General features: G+C 46.1%; 1 protein-coding gene across 1 annotated transcript in view; it reads right to left on the bottom strand.

Moving 5' to 3' along the window:
• SPDYC (speedy/RINGO cell cycle regulator family member C) overlaps positions 1-14,159 on the bottom strand; it is a gene marked incomplete at its 5' end in the record, with an annotated part of 70,945 nt that extends 56,786 nt beyond the window's left edge. Inside the window, 3 exons of the mRNA XM_082269572.1 lie at positions 4,342-4,427; positions 5,585-5,643; positions 13,955-14,159. Of these exons, the coding sequence (XP_082125698.1) occupies positions 4,342-4,427; positions 5,585-5,643; positions 13,955-14,159 (350 nt within the window). The remainder of the gene's footprint in view (positions 1-4,341; positions 4,428-5,584; positions 5,644-13,954) is intronic.
• Between the last annotated feature and the right edge of the window lie 2,443 nt (positions 14,160-16,602).

Consider the following 16,602-nt stretch of genomic DNA (forward strand, 5'->3'; position numbering starts at 1 on the left):
CCCTGCTGTCTGCCCCTCACTTGAAAAAACCAGGGATATGGGGATTTTCTTTTATCTTGAAACGACTTTGTCAGCAGTACGTTTCAGTGCTTCTGCTAATCCGGGACCAAATACATGGTCACCTGTAGAGGGAAGACCGCACAGGCAAAGTTTGGAGGTACAGTCTCCTGACCATGTCTTAAGCCAGAGACTTCTTCTGGCTGAATTAACCAAGGCCGAGGTTCTTGCCGTCATTCTGATCAGCAAAAGAATCAGCCAGATACCCTACTGCCTGAAATAGAAGAGGGAAATCTTTAATAATCTGATCCCTTGGAGTCCCAGCAGATAAGCGAGACTGGATTTGTGAAAGCCATAACTCAAGATTTCTGGCTAGACAAGTAAAGGCTAAGGCTGGTTTTAGACTCGTGACTGAGGCTTCCAAGGCTCTACGCAGCAAAATATCTCCTCTTGTCCATTGGGTCCTTAAGTGTACCCATATCATCAAAGACCAAATCCGCATTTTTGGAAATCTTTGAAAGGGGGGCATCCAATTTAGGAATCTTGTTCCATGGTTGTGCTGCGTCTTCATCAAAAAGGAAACTTTTTAAATTGTTTTAAAAAATGGTTTCCTTCCAGGATTCTACCATTCTAATTTTATTGTATCTAGAAGGGAACTGTGCACATGAAAAACCATGGCCTTATGCGTTTTATACATAAGGTCATGTTTAGATAATTGAACCTTCTCAATTTCTAAAGTGACAGACTGCTTAAATTCGTCCACATCTTTGAGTGGCAATTTAAACCTGGAGCATCTGATGGATTCCCTATCCTTGCGCTCTTCCCCTGAACCAGATTCTTCAAATGAGAAATGGGGGGGGGCAAACTACCCTGGCTCCTCCCTCATGTTGTCACCACACACACTGTTGGATTGGAACTTTATACAGGAGTCTGCAATTTATCTAAGAGGGTTTTAAAGGAGCTAAAGGTAGAGGTTTAACTCATCCCTAACAAAAGTCAGCATCATCTGGAAGGATATAGCTGGATCATCCTTAACCAAGCTTTCTATGCATGTTTTGCTCCATGTGGAACTTTGCTTTGTTCTGCAAACGGCACATTTTTTTGGGGGGCTGTGTCTGGACCTTTTCCTGAGCCTTGGTCTATAATAAAGAGAAAGCATTTTTCTGATTAAAACCCCCTGTAAAACAGGCCCCAAAATAAACACCCGTGTTAAAGAGTGAAAAAAGTGCCCCCCTTTACCAGCCCCCAGTCTATGGAGGAAAAAGGAAACCCCTACAGGCTTTGCAAGAGGGAAAACTCCCCAGGCTTACCTGAGAGGTGCCGGTGCCAGAGCCAGCTTCCACCGCCTGAGAGTTTACTGTAGAGGGATCCATCCCGCTCTATTGTCCCACAGCCTCTGCTGGGTTTCACCTGAACACTGGCTACCCAGTAATTCTCCTGTTCACGCCTCTGGAAACCGGAACCAGCGTTTCTGGCGCCCACCAATGATTTTACTGCAACCGGAAGTGACCCCGTCACTTCCTTAGGCCAGAGTGTAACCCAGGAGTTCCGCCCCTTCCACCCTGCGTGGCGCCAATTTTAAATCAGCAGCGATCACGGGAACACAGCCTGTGCTGCTCCAAGGACCATGCCACTGAGGTGGAAAGGACTCCTACTGCATTCCTGACATTAGCGATGGTTGTAACCCTCCCTGGGCTTTAAGGACAGGAGAAAAGCGCCCTCCCCCCCCCCCCGACCTGTAAAGCAGAGGTACCACACTTGGGAAAGAATTTACTTCTCCTCGCCCAAGTCTTCAAAGGACAGACCATGAGACCAGAAAAGCAGGTTCCAGGAAACATGTTACCCCCTGTCGGGAGGAAACCCTAATACTTAAGTGTGAGGACTGGGGGACCGCCTTATATATAATTGGTTTTTAACACGTTTCCTGTCATGGTAGGAGGAGCCATAGGTCTCATGGCCTGTCCTGGAAGAAGACTTGAGAAAGTCAGTCAAGTTAGCCCAAGTTTTTTTTAGCACTTTTATTGCTGCCACAAGGAATGTAAACATCCCTTGTGACAGTAATAGGACCCCAAATCCCTCCTTTGCACTTAAAAGCATGCAAACCACCAAGTTTGGCTGTTTTGAATACAATTTTTAAATCTGGCGCCTTTAAGGCTCCAGTAACCATGATATCGCTTCTGGTTTTCCACATTAGAGACCAGATCAAAGCCAAATATGGCTTTGTTTGAGACTCCGGAAAGCTGGTGGACGCGCTTCCTGCCATAACAGAATGCACAAGCCTGGCTGCTGCCCCTAGTTTAAAAAAAAAAAAAAAAAAAAAAAAAAGCAGCTGGGGAGGTAAAAACCACATCTCAACCACTTTGGTACCGTTTACCAGTGCCTTGAGACTGAAAATACTTCAAGGGTGCCGTGACTGGAAAAAGGTTGCAAAACACTGGTCTACAGTAGCCTAGACCAGCCTTTCTCAACCGGTGTGCCCCGGCACACTAGTGTGCCGCCAGAGGTCCTCAGGTGTGCCACGGGATCATGGAAGAGAAGGGCTGTCAGATGAGCCCGATCTCCCGATCCTCTGCTGTACATCGGAACTGTGATGAAGCTCCGTCAGCCTCAGCAAAGTGAAAGTAAAGGGAGGGGGAGTGTGTTGTGCTCTCTGCTTCCCCCTACAGTGCAGTACCCGGCCTCTGAGGAAAGGTATTGTAATAGAACTTTTAAAGTTTGTGTATATGTGTATGTATGTGTTTGCACATGTGTGTACATGTGCATGTATACATGTGTTTGTATTTGTACATGTGTATGTGTGTACATGTGTCCATGTTTCGGTGTGTGTTCATGTATGCATGTGTGAGCATTTTTATGTGTTTGTACATGTGTTTGTGTGTGCGCATGTGTCTGTTCATGTATACATGTGTATGCATTTGTATGTGTGTGCGTACATGTGTCGTGTGTGCGCGCGCGTGTCTGTATGTGTGCATGTATACATGCGTTTGTACATTCTTTTGTATGTGTGTGCATGCGTGTATATGTTACTTTTAATCCTAACCCCCCATTCCTGTACTGTCAGAACTGCTTTTTAGGGCTTGTTTCTGATAGCAGCAAGGGCTGCTGCTCCTTTGAAAATCAATCCTTGTTTAGATCACTTTTCAGAGGCATTTGGCAGGCGGTAAAGAGGCAATATGTATGTAACTAAGTAATATGTTGCTTCTCACCTCCTGTTTTAAGCCCGGAAATGCAGCACCACCACACCGCAACCATGCACACAGTTGCAGGGTAGTTGCAGTGCAGCCCCATTCACCCTGGGTATACCTCCAGCTGCAGCCACCACATGTGTACATCCCCAGATGCTGCCTCTGCAGCTAAAGGGTGAGCAGATGAGGGTAGTAAAGACAGCTCAACCATGTGGTTTTACTGCCCCTCCAACCTGACATGTGAACAAGCCCTGTGTGGATGTGTGATGCGTGTAGGGCTTAAATGGGCTTCCCTACCAGCAGAAATGCACCCAAAGCACCCATGTTTGCCAAAGAGCTGAGCATTTGTCTGTCAGGAACGAGCAAGATTCTGCGCGTGTTCTGCGATACACACCTTGGGCAGGGGTGCCTCAAGACTGAAAATACTTTTCAAGGGTGCTCCGACTGAAAAAAGGTTGAGAAACACTGGCCTAGACAGCTGCATGTTAAAGCCGAACTCCAGAGAAAGGAAAAACGCGCCATTGCAGTGGGGCTGTGGTTCATACACCTGCAAAGTGTCAGAAAAAAAGCTAGGCATTTTTTTTTAAATAAAATTTGTTGCAGTGTACAGAGAGCATCCAGAGAATGTCTCATTACAAAAGTGGAGTTGAGCCCCGTATACTAGGGCTGAATGTCAGGCAGCATCAGCTGGTGCAATAGAAACCAGCTGACATCAGGCCCATGTACTGCAGCTGGGCTGACATCTGTGTAACAGGCATGACTGAAATAGGTCTGCCAAACGGCTACCGTTTAGTGTTCAGTCAGTGACTAGAATGTTCTACAGCAGGGAAGTAGCTGTACTAACCTCAGATTTTCTCAACGGCTCTGACCCAAGGTCAGTTTTTTGTTCAGCCCACTGGGTAAAATAAGGGGGGGGGGAGTGCGTATCAGGCTTTACCCTTTAAATTCAGCAGACATGATTAGCTCACAGAAACTTTTGCAGTTATCAGAAAATGCCTCAGAGGTTTGATCCAAATGTATGGGAAGGCAGGCAAAATAATGGGATTTCTAGGTTTACTTATTGAACTTTTGCAAGGCGGCAATATTAGGCTTTAAAGCGTGGATTCTGTACCATTTATAGATACGTTATCCATTTTCATAAATAGAAAAAGATACTTACAGAGCAACAAAGAAATTAATTGCTGTATATTCTCTGACTCGCAGGCCTGCTCGTTTGAAGTACGCAAGCACCATTGCTATTAGATACTGCATGGAGAACAAAAACAAGCACAATTAAAAGGCAATTTAGCTTTATTCCATCTCAAAGACAGCACAAGTGTAAAACCACTCTTGAAATTGAAAAAAGACACATTTTACTTCAGCCTCCCCATCCTCTGTAGGACAGTCCAACATTACTCACATAAGTGGATGCTGCACTGATCTGATGCTGCATCTGTCCCCCTGCCGGCTCTGCATTGAGAACTGAGCAATCAACCACTGATCGCTCAGTACTCAGCATTCTGTGAGCAAAGAACCCGAGACTGTCAGACTGCTAGCTGCCAGTTCAGGCTTCTGGGCAGATCCCGACCATCCAGTTGGGATCTTTTCAGAGCCTGGTCTGACTGACTGCAGGCTTCATTCCGCCATTGGCAAAAAAAAAAAAAAAAAAAAAAAAAAAAAAAAAAAAAAATAGATCACAGGAGTGCAAAATGTACTGCACTCCTGAGATCTGTATAGATGTATAGCCAAAATAGCTTTAAGACATTAAAACAGCCCATTCATGCATGCTAAATGGGCAGGCAGCACATCCTAAAGCCCAACAGTACTTTGTTTAAATCTGCTTAATATATTTCAGTTGCATCAAAACTGGAGCTGCTTTAGTCTTTAAGAAAGCAGCCAGTCAGTAGAAAAGGCTAGCCCCTGCCTGCATGCTATAGAGATGGACCCTTGCTTCCTGTGTTCTCTGCAATTTGCACACATGCTCTAAAAATTGAAGCGCTAGCTCAGAATGGGGTGTGTAGAACCTCTGTAGAGAGCAATGCTAGGCTGTGGATGCTTCCTGAGACTCCATTCACACCTGAGTATCGTTTTTTGCAGGTGTTTGGAGATGGGCGTTTGTTAGATGTCAATGCCTATCTGCCCAAAAAGCTCCTGTACTTTGTCGCTTGAAGCAAAATTTTTTAAGCTCAAACGGTCATATGTGAACAGGGGCCAATGAAATTAATAGCATTTTGCGACTTGAGATGAGCGTTTTACCAGCTGAAAAACACTCAGGTGTGAAAAGGGCATTAGGAAAATTAATGGCAAGACTTTACATTACAGCTGAATGAAAAGAAAGATGTGCATTCAGTTGTATGACACATTTTACCATAGAAGCCTGACTGGAAATAAAGTTGATCTTTCGGCTACAATACTTAACCAACCTTGTCAGATATCCGAAGGCAAACATCCATTGACAGGAACTGCTGAATGATGTCACAGTCTGCAGGTTAAATACAATGCATCAGCTTAGCACAAAATAAATCTGCATGAAATACATTGGCAGCACAAGCAGATGAAAGAAAATTCCATTTTTCAAAAATTATCAGAACCCCCCATTAAGTATTTATAGTACCTTGAAAAAATTATTCATACCCCCATTTTCCACATTGTCTTTCCACATTGTCAAAAAAACTAGATTTATGTCTTACCATAAAAGAATACCTCTGAGGTTCACTGACGGACACAGCTCCATGTCTTCAAGACCATTGGGCTTATGCTGCCCTCTCCAGGAGTGGGACTAGGCAGAAACAATTTTGGCAACGCCCCTGAGGCAGTCCCACAGGATATACCATCACTTACTGCTATAGGATTTCAGTTTGTATTGTAAACAGAGTATTAGAAGAATACATAACCTCAGAAAGATTATGGTAAAACAAAAATCCAGTTCTCTCATTGACAGACAGCTCCATGTCTTCTAGACCCTTGGAATGTCCCAAAGCAGTATCAACATGAGGGGTGGGAAAAACACAGCAATAAATCCAATTCCCAACAAGGCTAAACATGCCAACCAGGTAAAAAAAGAGCTCAACAAGGAAAAAATTAAACCTTCAAGGAGGCGGGAGCTTCTGCAAGACTTTGTTGCCAAAAGCAGCATCCGAAGATGCAAGTACATCCACCTTATAAAACTGTGGATGTGTGTACAAACGACCATGTAGCCACCTTGCACACCTGAACCACTGATGGAAGGCCCAGGAGGCACTAAGCAGCCTTGTAAAATGCACCTTGACAGGGAAAGGAAGAACCTGACCCTTAATAGAATAGGCCTGCATCACCATCTACCTGATCCATCTGGAAATAGGTTGCAGCAGAAGCGGCCTGCCCCTTACGTGGTCCATCCATAAGAACTGGATTCCTGAATCGACTCAATCACTGCCAGGTACACCCAGATTGCCCTGACTACATCCAAGGAATGTAGAGGAATTTCTTTAGGATTTTTTGGCTTAGGACATGACAGCAACACAATGTTCAAATGAAACCCAGAGACAACCTTAGGAAGGAATGCCTGACAGGGTCGTAACACCACTTTGTCCCTGTGAACCACCAGGTAAGGTGACCGACAGGACAACGCAACCAACTTCAACACCTTACACGCAGAAGTAATAGCAACCAAAAAAGGCCACCTTCTCACAAATGTTTTCAAAGCAGACTTTTGAAGCACCGACAGAACCAAATTGAGATCCCACGGAGGTACCAGGGAATCGCACAGGAGGAGCCAGATTGCGAACTCCCTGCACAAAGATGTGAACCAAGGATTTTGCAACCAACAGCCTTTGAACAAATGGCCAAAGCGGGAATCTGTACCTCGACGGTGCCCAGAGCCAAACGTTGATCTACACCTAGTTGTAGAAACTCCAACATGTGAGACGCAGAAAATGAACAGGGAGAAACCCCCCCCCCCCCCCCCCACGGGACTCACCAAGTAATGTACGCTTTCCAAACGCAATGATAACCTTCCTGGAAGTAGATTTCCTAGCCTTCAACAGCGTAGTAATCACCGACTCCGACAGCAATCTGTCCTTCAAAACCTGGCTTTTGATAGCCCAGCCATTATAAGGGGATGGGTGATCTTGTCCTGGTCTCGGTCTAGCTGACTTCTGATGTGATGCTCAGGGGGGGAATGTATATGTATATTTACATCTATACCTCGCACTTGTGCATGTATTTTTTTTGCTGTGAACCACTGCACTACCAAGCGGGGTGGGTGGGGTTCTGGACAAGTTTGGTTTTCTATGTTGTGTTTGTACTTTAAAATTAAAAAAAAAAAAAAAATAGCCAAGCCAGGAAGTTTCCAAGTAGAGATTGACCGATTGTATGGCAACACCGATATGCATACATCGGGGGCTGATATGCACTTTGCCCGATCGGAATCGGCCCCTGAGGTTACTGATATTTATTTAGGGAAAGTGCATGTACGAGGGTGATGCCTGCAGCTAGAGGCATCACCCTGGTACCGGTGTCCATAGCCGATGGACGGCTTGTAATGACAACCGATGCGGCTAAGCCACTCAGCTGTCATTACAAGGAGCGGGAGGGGGGGGGGGAACGTTTCCACACCTTGCCCACGTCTTCTGTCCCACCGGGAGACCCGGGCATCCTACCTCCACCGCCGAAGACCCAGGCCTCCATGTAAAAAACCCGGAAGTGATGTCATGACATTACTTCCGGGTACTCTGCCCCAAATTCAAAAAACTGACAGCATTCAAAACAGCCAAACTTTTTGAATGCTTTTCAGTGCCGAGGAGGGGTTTGGGGTCTTTTGGATCCTCAGATCTCCACAAGAAAGCAGAAAAAAAAAAAAAAAAGAAAAAAATTTTTAATGTCCGACAATATCGGCCGATACAGATATCCGATGACCAAAATAAGGGTATTAAAAAAACTATATTGGTCGATCGCCATTTCCAAGGGACGTCTGCTACCAGCTTTACCAGGCCTGCGAACCAAGAGCAGCAAGGCCAGTCTGGAGCCACCAGAATGACTTGAACCCCTTCTACCTCGGTTCTGTGTAGCAGTTTAGAGAAGTTGTATTGGAGGAAAGGCGTAAAATCAGATGATACTGACCCCAAGGGGCCACCAGTGCGTCTGTGGTGTCGGCCAGAGGATCCTGAGACCTTGACACTAACCTCTGCACCTTTATGTTGAGAAGCCAGCAGGTCCACATCAGGAGTCCCCACTGTAGAGACAGTTGATGAAACCTCTCCGGATGAAGGGACCATTCTCCCTGATCCAACATCCGCTTGCCAATTCTCTACCCCTATAATGGAGAGAGGGCTGGAACACTTCTGACAACCTTAGAATGCCGGCTACCTCCCAGGCTGCCAGGGCACTCCTTGTGCCTCTTGGTTGACATATGCCACTGCCGTAGCATTGTCCGATTGGATCCTCACCAGGTATCCCTGCAGACGGTCTGATCGCCCGAATCTCCAGATGTTGATTTGCAGACTGGACTCAAGTCCAAATACCTTGAGCTGAGTATATCCTCAAGACAGCCCCCCACCTAGACAGACTGGCATCCGTGGAAATTGTTTAACAGGGGAAGAAAGGACTTTCCCATGCGAAGTGCCGGGGAGCAGAGCCACAATAGCAGAGACCCACTCATACCCTGACTTAACAGGATCAGATTGTCCAGCGACTGCAGACCCTTGTTCCATTTGGCAAGAATCTTTGCAAGAAACTTTGCAGAGGTCTGGTATGAAACTGAGCAAACGGAACTGCCTTTAAAGTGGAGACCATCAGACCAAGCACTTGCATGCAAGTCCTGAGTGACGACCGACGGTTGGCCAACATGAACTGGGACGTATCCTGCACATTCAGAAGTTTCTCCTGAGGAAGAAACACCAGGGCCAACGCCGAGTCCAGCGTCAGACCCAAGTAGTCCAGCTTGGTGGACGGAGTCAAGGCCGATTTTTGTAAATTTAGTGTCCATCAGAACTCCTGAAGAGCTTGCACAGTTATGTCCCAAGTTGAAACAAATACAGCACAAACCAGTGAGATACTGTATGTTCACTATATATTACACACCTTGTGCTCAAAATAAGTGAAAAGCACTCATGCATAGTGTTTCTATAAAACAGATGTTCCCAAAAAAAATAAAAAATAAAAAAAATAAGTGAGAATCAAACAAAAAATAAGCATGTGCCCAGAAATTTTTTGTATAAAATTTTCAATCTACCCATAAAAAAAAAAAAATCTATCGTGCACAGTGCTCTTTAAAGTAAAAAAGGTGCCAATCCTTGACTTCTCATGTCACCATGTGACTAATGGGAAGTCTCAAGAAGTGCCAACACTTACCAGTTTAGGTTTAACAGACCCACATGCAGTATGGTTACGGGGTCCACAGCATCTGTTAAGTGCATTCACATTTGGGTTGTGGATCACAACAGAATGCATGAGAAGTCACAGATTTGCACCTTTTACTTTAAAGAAAACTGCGCACGACACACACACACACTTGTTATTGATACGTTGATGACTTCTCTTTGTGTTGATAAAAAAATTTTGCATGGAATTTTCACTGGGCACATGCTTGCCAATATTTTGGCATTTGTCTGATTCTCACATATTTTTGGGGGGACAGACAGGACCACACAGTATTTCACTGGTTTGCACTGTATTTGTTTTTTTTAAGTTGGTCACAGTGATAAACAGCTGCATCAGTGTGGCAATAATTACATAGCGCAGGGAGGACGTTTGTTCCATTGAAGCACTGGTGCTAAACCCGTACACCCGAGGAGCTGAGGCAAGACCAAAAAGTAACGCCATGGAGTGCTCCTCTCCTACGGCTAAAAGAAAATACTGATATATTGGAATATCAAGGCAAGCATCCTTGAGATCGCTAGAAGCCAGAAGATCCCCTTGATGAAGGAAAGCTACTACTGTGCGGCTGGACTCGATCCAAAATTTCTGAACCTGCACAAAGTGGTTCAGAGCCTTGAGGTACAAGATTGGGCCTTCCTGGGGACTAAGCAGATTTGAATAATTACCTAGAAAACGTTCCAACTCTGGAACCAGCACAATGACACCTTGTGCTAACAGGTCTCCACTGCCCTATAGCCAATTGTGAGACAGCGCAAGTTGGAAGGAAAGAACCTTGCCGGAGGGCAAAGACCGAAAATAGATTTTGTAACCGAACCAACTCATCGACTCATTTGTCCTGAATGAGCAAAGTCCAGGGGTCGGCAAAAAGCGAAGACATCGACAACCTCAGATGCAGGTGAGGGCACCCCTTCAGGCGGGGGGGGGGGGGGGGCTTGTCTGCAGACCTGGTAGTGCTCGCTTTAGACTTACCATTCCAGGGTCTCTTGGAGCCTCCTGCAAAGTTACAGGTGGATCACGAACCCTTTTCTTGCGAACCAGATGGACGAAAGGGCCGCTTGTGAGCTGAGAAAAAAGGACCACATTTACGACAAGGTTCCTTGCCCCTAGCAATCTGCGGAAGTAATGTACCCTTACCTCCCGTAAGGCCCCTAATGAGCTCTTCCATAGAGGCACCGAACAAACAGTCACCTAAAAAAGGTAGATCAGTCAGCACCTTTTTAGAAGCCTTGTCAGCCGACCAGTATTTCAATAAAATCATGCAGCGAAGAATCACCGCCATCACAGATACCCTGCCGGCCAAGTGGGCCATATCCAAAGATGCATCACAAATGTACTGTAGCCCCTGGATCAACTGATCGTCACTCCCGCATGCGCGGGAGTGACGTCTTCGCGGCTCCGGCCAATCATCGCGCCGGAGCCGTCTCTTCCGGCCAATCACCGCGCTGGAGCCGCCGAACCCGGAAGAGACGGCGAGGGATCATGGCAGCGCCCGCAGCGATGTCCGGGGGTCCGTGTCGGGGCTTCGTCTAAGGTAAGTTACACATAATGGGCTAGTATGCGATGCATACTAGCCCATTATGCCTTTGTCTTGCAGGTTTTTTTTTTTTTTTTCTTCTTCTAGGGTTTACAACCGCTTTAAAAGGATGAAGAATCCTCCATCAGCAAAAGTGTGGTCTTATTTAGCCTGGAGACCTGGGAGTCCAACTGTGGAACCGTTTGTTTCTTTAGGAGAGATTCCTCAAAAGGGTTCTCCTAGCGAAGCGCTTAGGTATTCCAACCATGCGTTTCAGGGAACCCCACTGACTAGTGACAAGCTTGTCAAAAAGGCAGGAAAAAAGGAACACCTTTGTCACCTTTGAAGGTTTGCGGGTGCTGAACTACAGCAGCGTCATCAGCAGTCATCCAATTTTAAAGTTTCCTGCACTGACAATCAAAGCCTCCACCAGCGCTTTTTCATACTTGGCTGCAGAGGATTAGTCCTCACTGTTAAAGCACTCATGATACTGAGGTTAAATAAAGACAGCTCACATTTGAAAAAGCATGGCATGAACGTACACTTTACGGAGAGGGATGAAGGGTGCAGTGTCCCCAGGGCCTATGTCTGAAGAAGAAACGCGGTACCGCCCATTCACCGCATCACACTGTCTCAGCTGACGTCTGTTCCTGTATGTGCACCTTTTGCGTTCCACGCTGGCGCCAACTGCTTCCCCTCTAGTCCCAGCTACCTTAGCAATCCCACCACAATATCGATGCCAGCATCCCAGGGACCCCTTTGATCCCAGCATCTACACAAATGTGAGCTGATAATTTTTACTATGCAGACATCCCAACCTGCAGAAACTAATTTCAAGGAGGTGGCACTCCACGCCCCCTGCCACCACCAATTTAACACAACTAGAGGATTATGAAATGCAATGCAATCAGTATACAGAGGTGCACTCCTGAGTGATATTAAAAGGACAGCGATTTGAAGTGGTCATGGTGGTAGGAGTCAAACACTGCACAAGCTGGGATACTTACAATTATGTACTGGGGGCTAGTTGCACCCCTAGCACATGAGACTTACTGCTGGCAAGTACTGCATGCTGGCGGGGAGTGTGAGGAAGGGACCCATTTGTCTTGAATCCAGGAGATCCACAGATCCAGAAAGAAGCAAAGAAGTCCCCCCCCCCCACCCTAGATATGGGTGAGGGTACCCCTTCAGACAGAAGTGGGCTTGTCTGTGGTCCTGGAGGGACCCAACTCTGACTTACCAAGCCAAAGCCCCTTGAAACCCGCTGCAGGGTTATGGGTGGATTTTGATCCCTGGTCCTTAGATCCCGAGGGGCGAAAGGACTGCTTATTTTCCCAAGAAGGACCACTCTTACAACGAGCCTCTTTACTCCTGGCAGTCTGCAGAAGCAGAGTACTCTTACCTCGTGTAAGACCTTTAATGATCTCCATGGAAGCTCCAAACAAGCGGTCTCCTACAAAATGGAGGACAGTCAATACCTTCTTGGAAGCCTGGTCCGCAGGCCAGTATTTTAACCTTATGCAATAAAGAGTCACAGCTGTCGCAGACACCCTGCAGGCTAGGGGGGCTGAATCCAGAGAGGAATCACCGATGTACTGCAACCCTGGACCAACTGGTCCACCAGGTCTGGAGGTTGTCCCCCCTTCAAATCCTGGCGCAGGAGCTTAGCACATTCCATCAAGGTCTGGGAAACCAAGGTTATGGTGAAAACCGGCAGCAGAATGGAACTGGCCATGGTAAACCGGTATCAGACCAAAGATTCAGCTCTCCTGGCAAAAGGATCCTTAATTACGGAGATTCCTCCACCAGAAGGGTGGCTTTATTTAACCTGATAACCTGCTGCAAGTCCACCACAGGTGGTACTGTCAAGTTTCTTTACAGTACCAGCCGGGACTCTGCAAAAGGATACCTTCTAGCAAAACTTTGGGACCCCAATATTGTTTGAGGGAACCCCACTGACTTGTGACAATATTGACGGAAAAAGCAGCAAAGGGGGGGGGTAATACCTTTGCCACCTTGGAGGTTCTGCGGGTACCGAATTGCACCGTCGCAGCTGACTTAGTAGCTGTGTCCTCCAATTTTAGGGTAACTCCACTTGTAGGGAATAAAAGAGCAAAGAAAAACTATTGTACGAGGGCGTGTAGGTCACACTGAACCGATCCCACAAGATCCCTGGATCTGGAGACAACCTGCTTAGTAAGTGGATGACTCCGGAAGCTAAAGACCCATGTCCTGGGTTTTCCACCTTTGCCAGAAGACTGAAATACCCCTGGATGAAGAGACCATTTCCCTGAGCCCAAACGCTGGCAACTGAGAAGTCCACCAGCCAATATGCCACAGAATCTAAAGGTATGCCAAGAATTAATCTGGATGGCCTTATGCTGAAAAGCAAGACATCTAGCCCTTTGACGACTAAATGTATACCATTGCAGTTGCATTCCTAACTGAATTCCAGTCAGATGAACCCGCAAGGGAGAGGTCTTTTGCATCTTGATACTGTAGATTTTTGGTAGACATTTTCCTGGAAAAAAAAAAGTGATGTCCAGAATACTTCCCCAGGCTGTCATCCCAAACAAAAAAAAAAAAAAAAAAAAAAGCTTTCAGACCCTGTGAAATGAAGCCCTTCTCCCCAACTACAGACTGAAATGTTAAGTCCGAGGCCACGTACTAACAATGACACAATGACAAGACTGTACCAACTGCCCCACAAAGGCAGAATGTTTAATCACCTCAAAATTAGGTCACCCAAAAAAAAAAAACGGAACTAATGCAAAAGCAGAGAGTCTAGTAGCTATGGAATGGCAGAGTCCAAATGGGAGTATAATCAAGCATTTGTCTTGAAGGAAAAAAAAAAAAAAAAAAAAAAAAAAAAACGCAACCTGAGATGATTGGTTCCTTTCCTTTACAGAAAACAGTTTCTTACCCAAGAGCTGGTAGAAGGCCTGGCGTTCATGGGGCAGGAGGCTGATTGTCCTTGCCACCTTTGTCCTGGCTGCTGGAACCTCTCTCTCAGGGATTCGCTGCTTGTGCGCTCCAACAACCCTTGAGTGCTGATGTCCCTTGACTATGTTCTTCACCCCGCTGCCAGCAGCAGCTGTGGCCCGAGGAGAAGCGCGTACATGTCTCATGGTGAGATAGGAGGAGACACAGACTTAGGGGTTGATCTGCAAATGAAAGTGACGTTACTAGCAGTTTAAAGTGTAAAAATAACATTATTGGTCTAGCATGAAAAGTGTTCTAGTTCGGTCCATATACATTTGAACACAGGCACAGTTATAGTTTTTCTTCAGTTATTTACCAAAACATATTCAAGCTATAGTTATATAATGTACATTCAAATTGGAGAAAGGGTTCAGGAATTACAGCCGTTAATAGCACCCCCCCCCCCCTTTTATTTTTCCAAAAGTACCAAAAAAATATTTGGAAAAATTGACTCAAGCGGTTTCATGGTGTGAGCTACCCTTTTATTTCTTCATTAATTCAAGAAAAAATAAACTGCATGCAGCAGCCTCCCCAGCACCCCCTAATACTTACCGGAGCCCCACCTGTCCACGAGTCCCTCGGACATCTGGGACTCTTTCCTGATTGGCCAAGACACAGCCGCAGGGCAGTTGGCTTCCACGGCTGTCAAAGTATTTTATACAATCACGAAAGGGGCAGGGCCGACAGCTGCAGATCAGCTACCTCCATAGCAAGCTGCTTGCTGTGGGGGCACATGATAGCAGGGAGGGTCCAGGAACAGTGAAGAGGGACCCAGGAAAAGGACCACTCTACAAAACCAACAGCACAGAGGTGGTAAGTAGAATAGTTTTTTTTTTCCAAAAATGGATGACACGAGAATTTGCAATCACTTTAGGCTGGTAAAAGGTCTGGAGTTGGATTCTAAGTGTCGTATTTGCATTTGGAATCTATTGCTGTGAACCTAGATCATGCGATCAAAGGAGTAGTTCATGCAAGTGAAACAGGCCACTATAAGGCTCGGTTTACACTGGGGTGGCACGACTCCTTACTACTTCGGGGGCGACTTGGGCATTCACATGCACCACGACTTTGGAGCGACTTGCATGGACTTCACATAACGGAAATCTATACAAGTCGCTCCGAGGTCACCCCGAAGTAGTACAGGACCCTTTCTCTAAGTCGGAGCGACTTGTGTCGCTCCTATTAGAACAGGTCCTGTAGCAGTCAATGGACCGCGACTTGTCAGGCTGACAAGTCGCGCTAGTGTGAATCGAGACTAATGCTTTTTAAAAAACGAAGCAAATACAGCAGAGAAGTAGCAGCAACATTAGGTGTGGCCAAATCAACAGTTTGGTACAGAAAAGTAGGGAACACTGGAGAGCTCAACATAAAAAAGGCCTGGATGTCCATGGAAGACAAAAGTGGTGATCACACAAGATGCTCTCCAAGGAAAAAAAATACTTTTTTTTAATGAAATCCATTTCTCTGATGTTCAAAGCTGCTTTTCTTGACCATTGGTTATACTGCCCCCTAGGCAGGAAAAAGCTTGACTACGCCTATGGGGGGGGGGGGGGGGGATGTCAAACATCAGAAATAGATTTTACAGCAAGTCAAAAATCCCATTTTCTCTTTTTCATTAACGGACACAGCTCCTTAACTTCTTGACCATTGGGAGGTCCCAAACATGAGGGGTGGGAACAGCAAGAAAAGAAAAAAAAAATAAATAAAAAAAAAACGCAAGAAACGCAAGATTAGACCGTAGCCAACCAGGTAACTTAGAGCTTAATCATAAACACCCTCAAAGACTAGGTCCTCTAAACAGCAGCCTGCAAAACCTTGCGGCCAAAAGCAGCATCTGAAGATGCAAACACATCCCCCTATAAAACTTTGTGAAAGTGTGCACAGATGACCAGGTGGCCGCCTTGCAAACCTGCATCACTGAAGACTGATGACGGAAGACCCAGGAGGCACCAAGCAACTGAGGAGTGTGCCTTAACCGGGAAAGGAGGAACCTGAATAGTCCTGAATCACTGTCAACATATCTGGAAATGGGTCACAGCCAACCTTTTGCGGTCCATCCGAAAGTACAAATAGTGAGTCTAAAAAAAAAAAAAAAAAAAAAAAAAGATGTTTAGGCCTGAGGCATAGGGAAGGCAACACAATCAAAAGTTCCTCATGCAAATGGAAATCAGACGACCGTTGGAAGGACTGACAGGACGAAGAACAACCTTCTCCTCTGAACCACAAAACGCCACCAGCTCCAACACCCTGCGTGCATAAGTAATAGCCACCAAAAAGGCCACCTTTTGGGATAACAAGCAGGGGAACCTCCCGAAGACTTTCAAAAGGTTTCTGAAGAAATTACAGAACCAAATTGAGGTTCCCACAGCAGCAAAGGAAGCCGCACTGAAGGAGCCATGTGTCGAACTCCCTGGACAAAGGGTACGCAGCAAGGAATGTGTGGTCGATGGACGTTAAACAGCCAAGAAACCTGGCGCTTAATTGTACTCAAGGCCATGCACTGCTCTACCCCCCCGTTGGAGAAAGGCCAATATCTGAGCCACTGAAAAGGAGCTAGGGTGAACCCCAAGAGACTCAACACGACGCAAT

The sequence above is a fragment of the Pelophylax lessonae genome (assembly GCF_965119305.1).
Source record: "Pelophylax lessonae genome assembly, chromosome: 10".
Classification (NCBI taxonomy): Eukaryota; Metazoa; Chordata; class Amphibia; order Anura; family Ranidae; genus Pelophylax; species Pelophylax lessonae.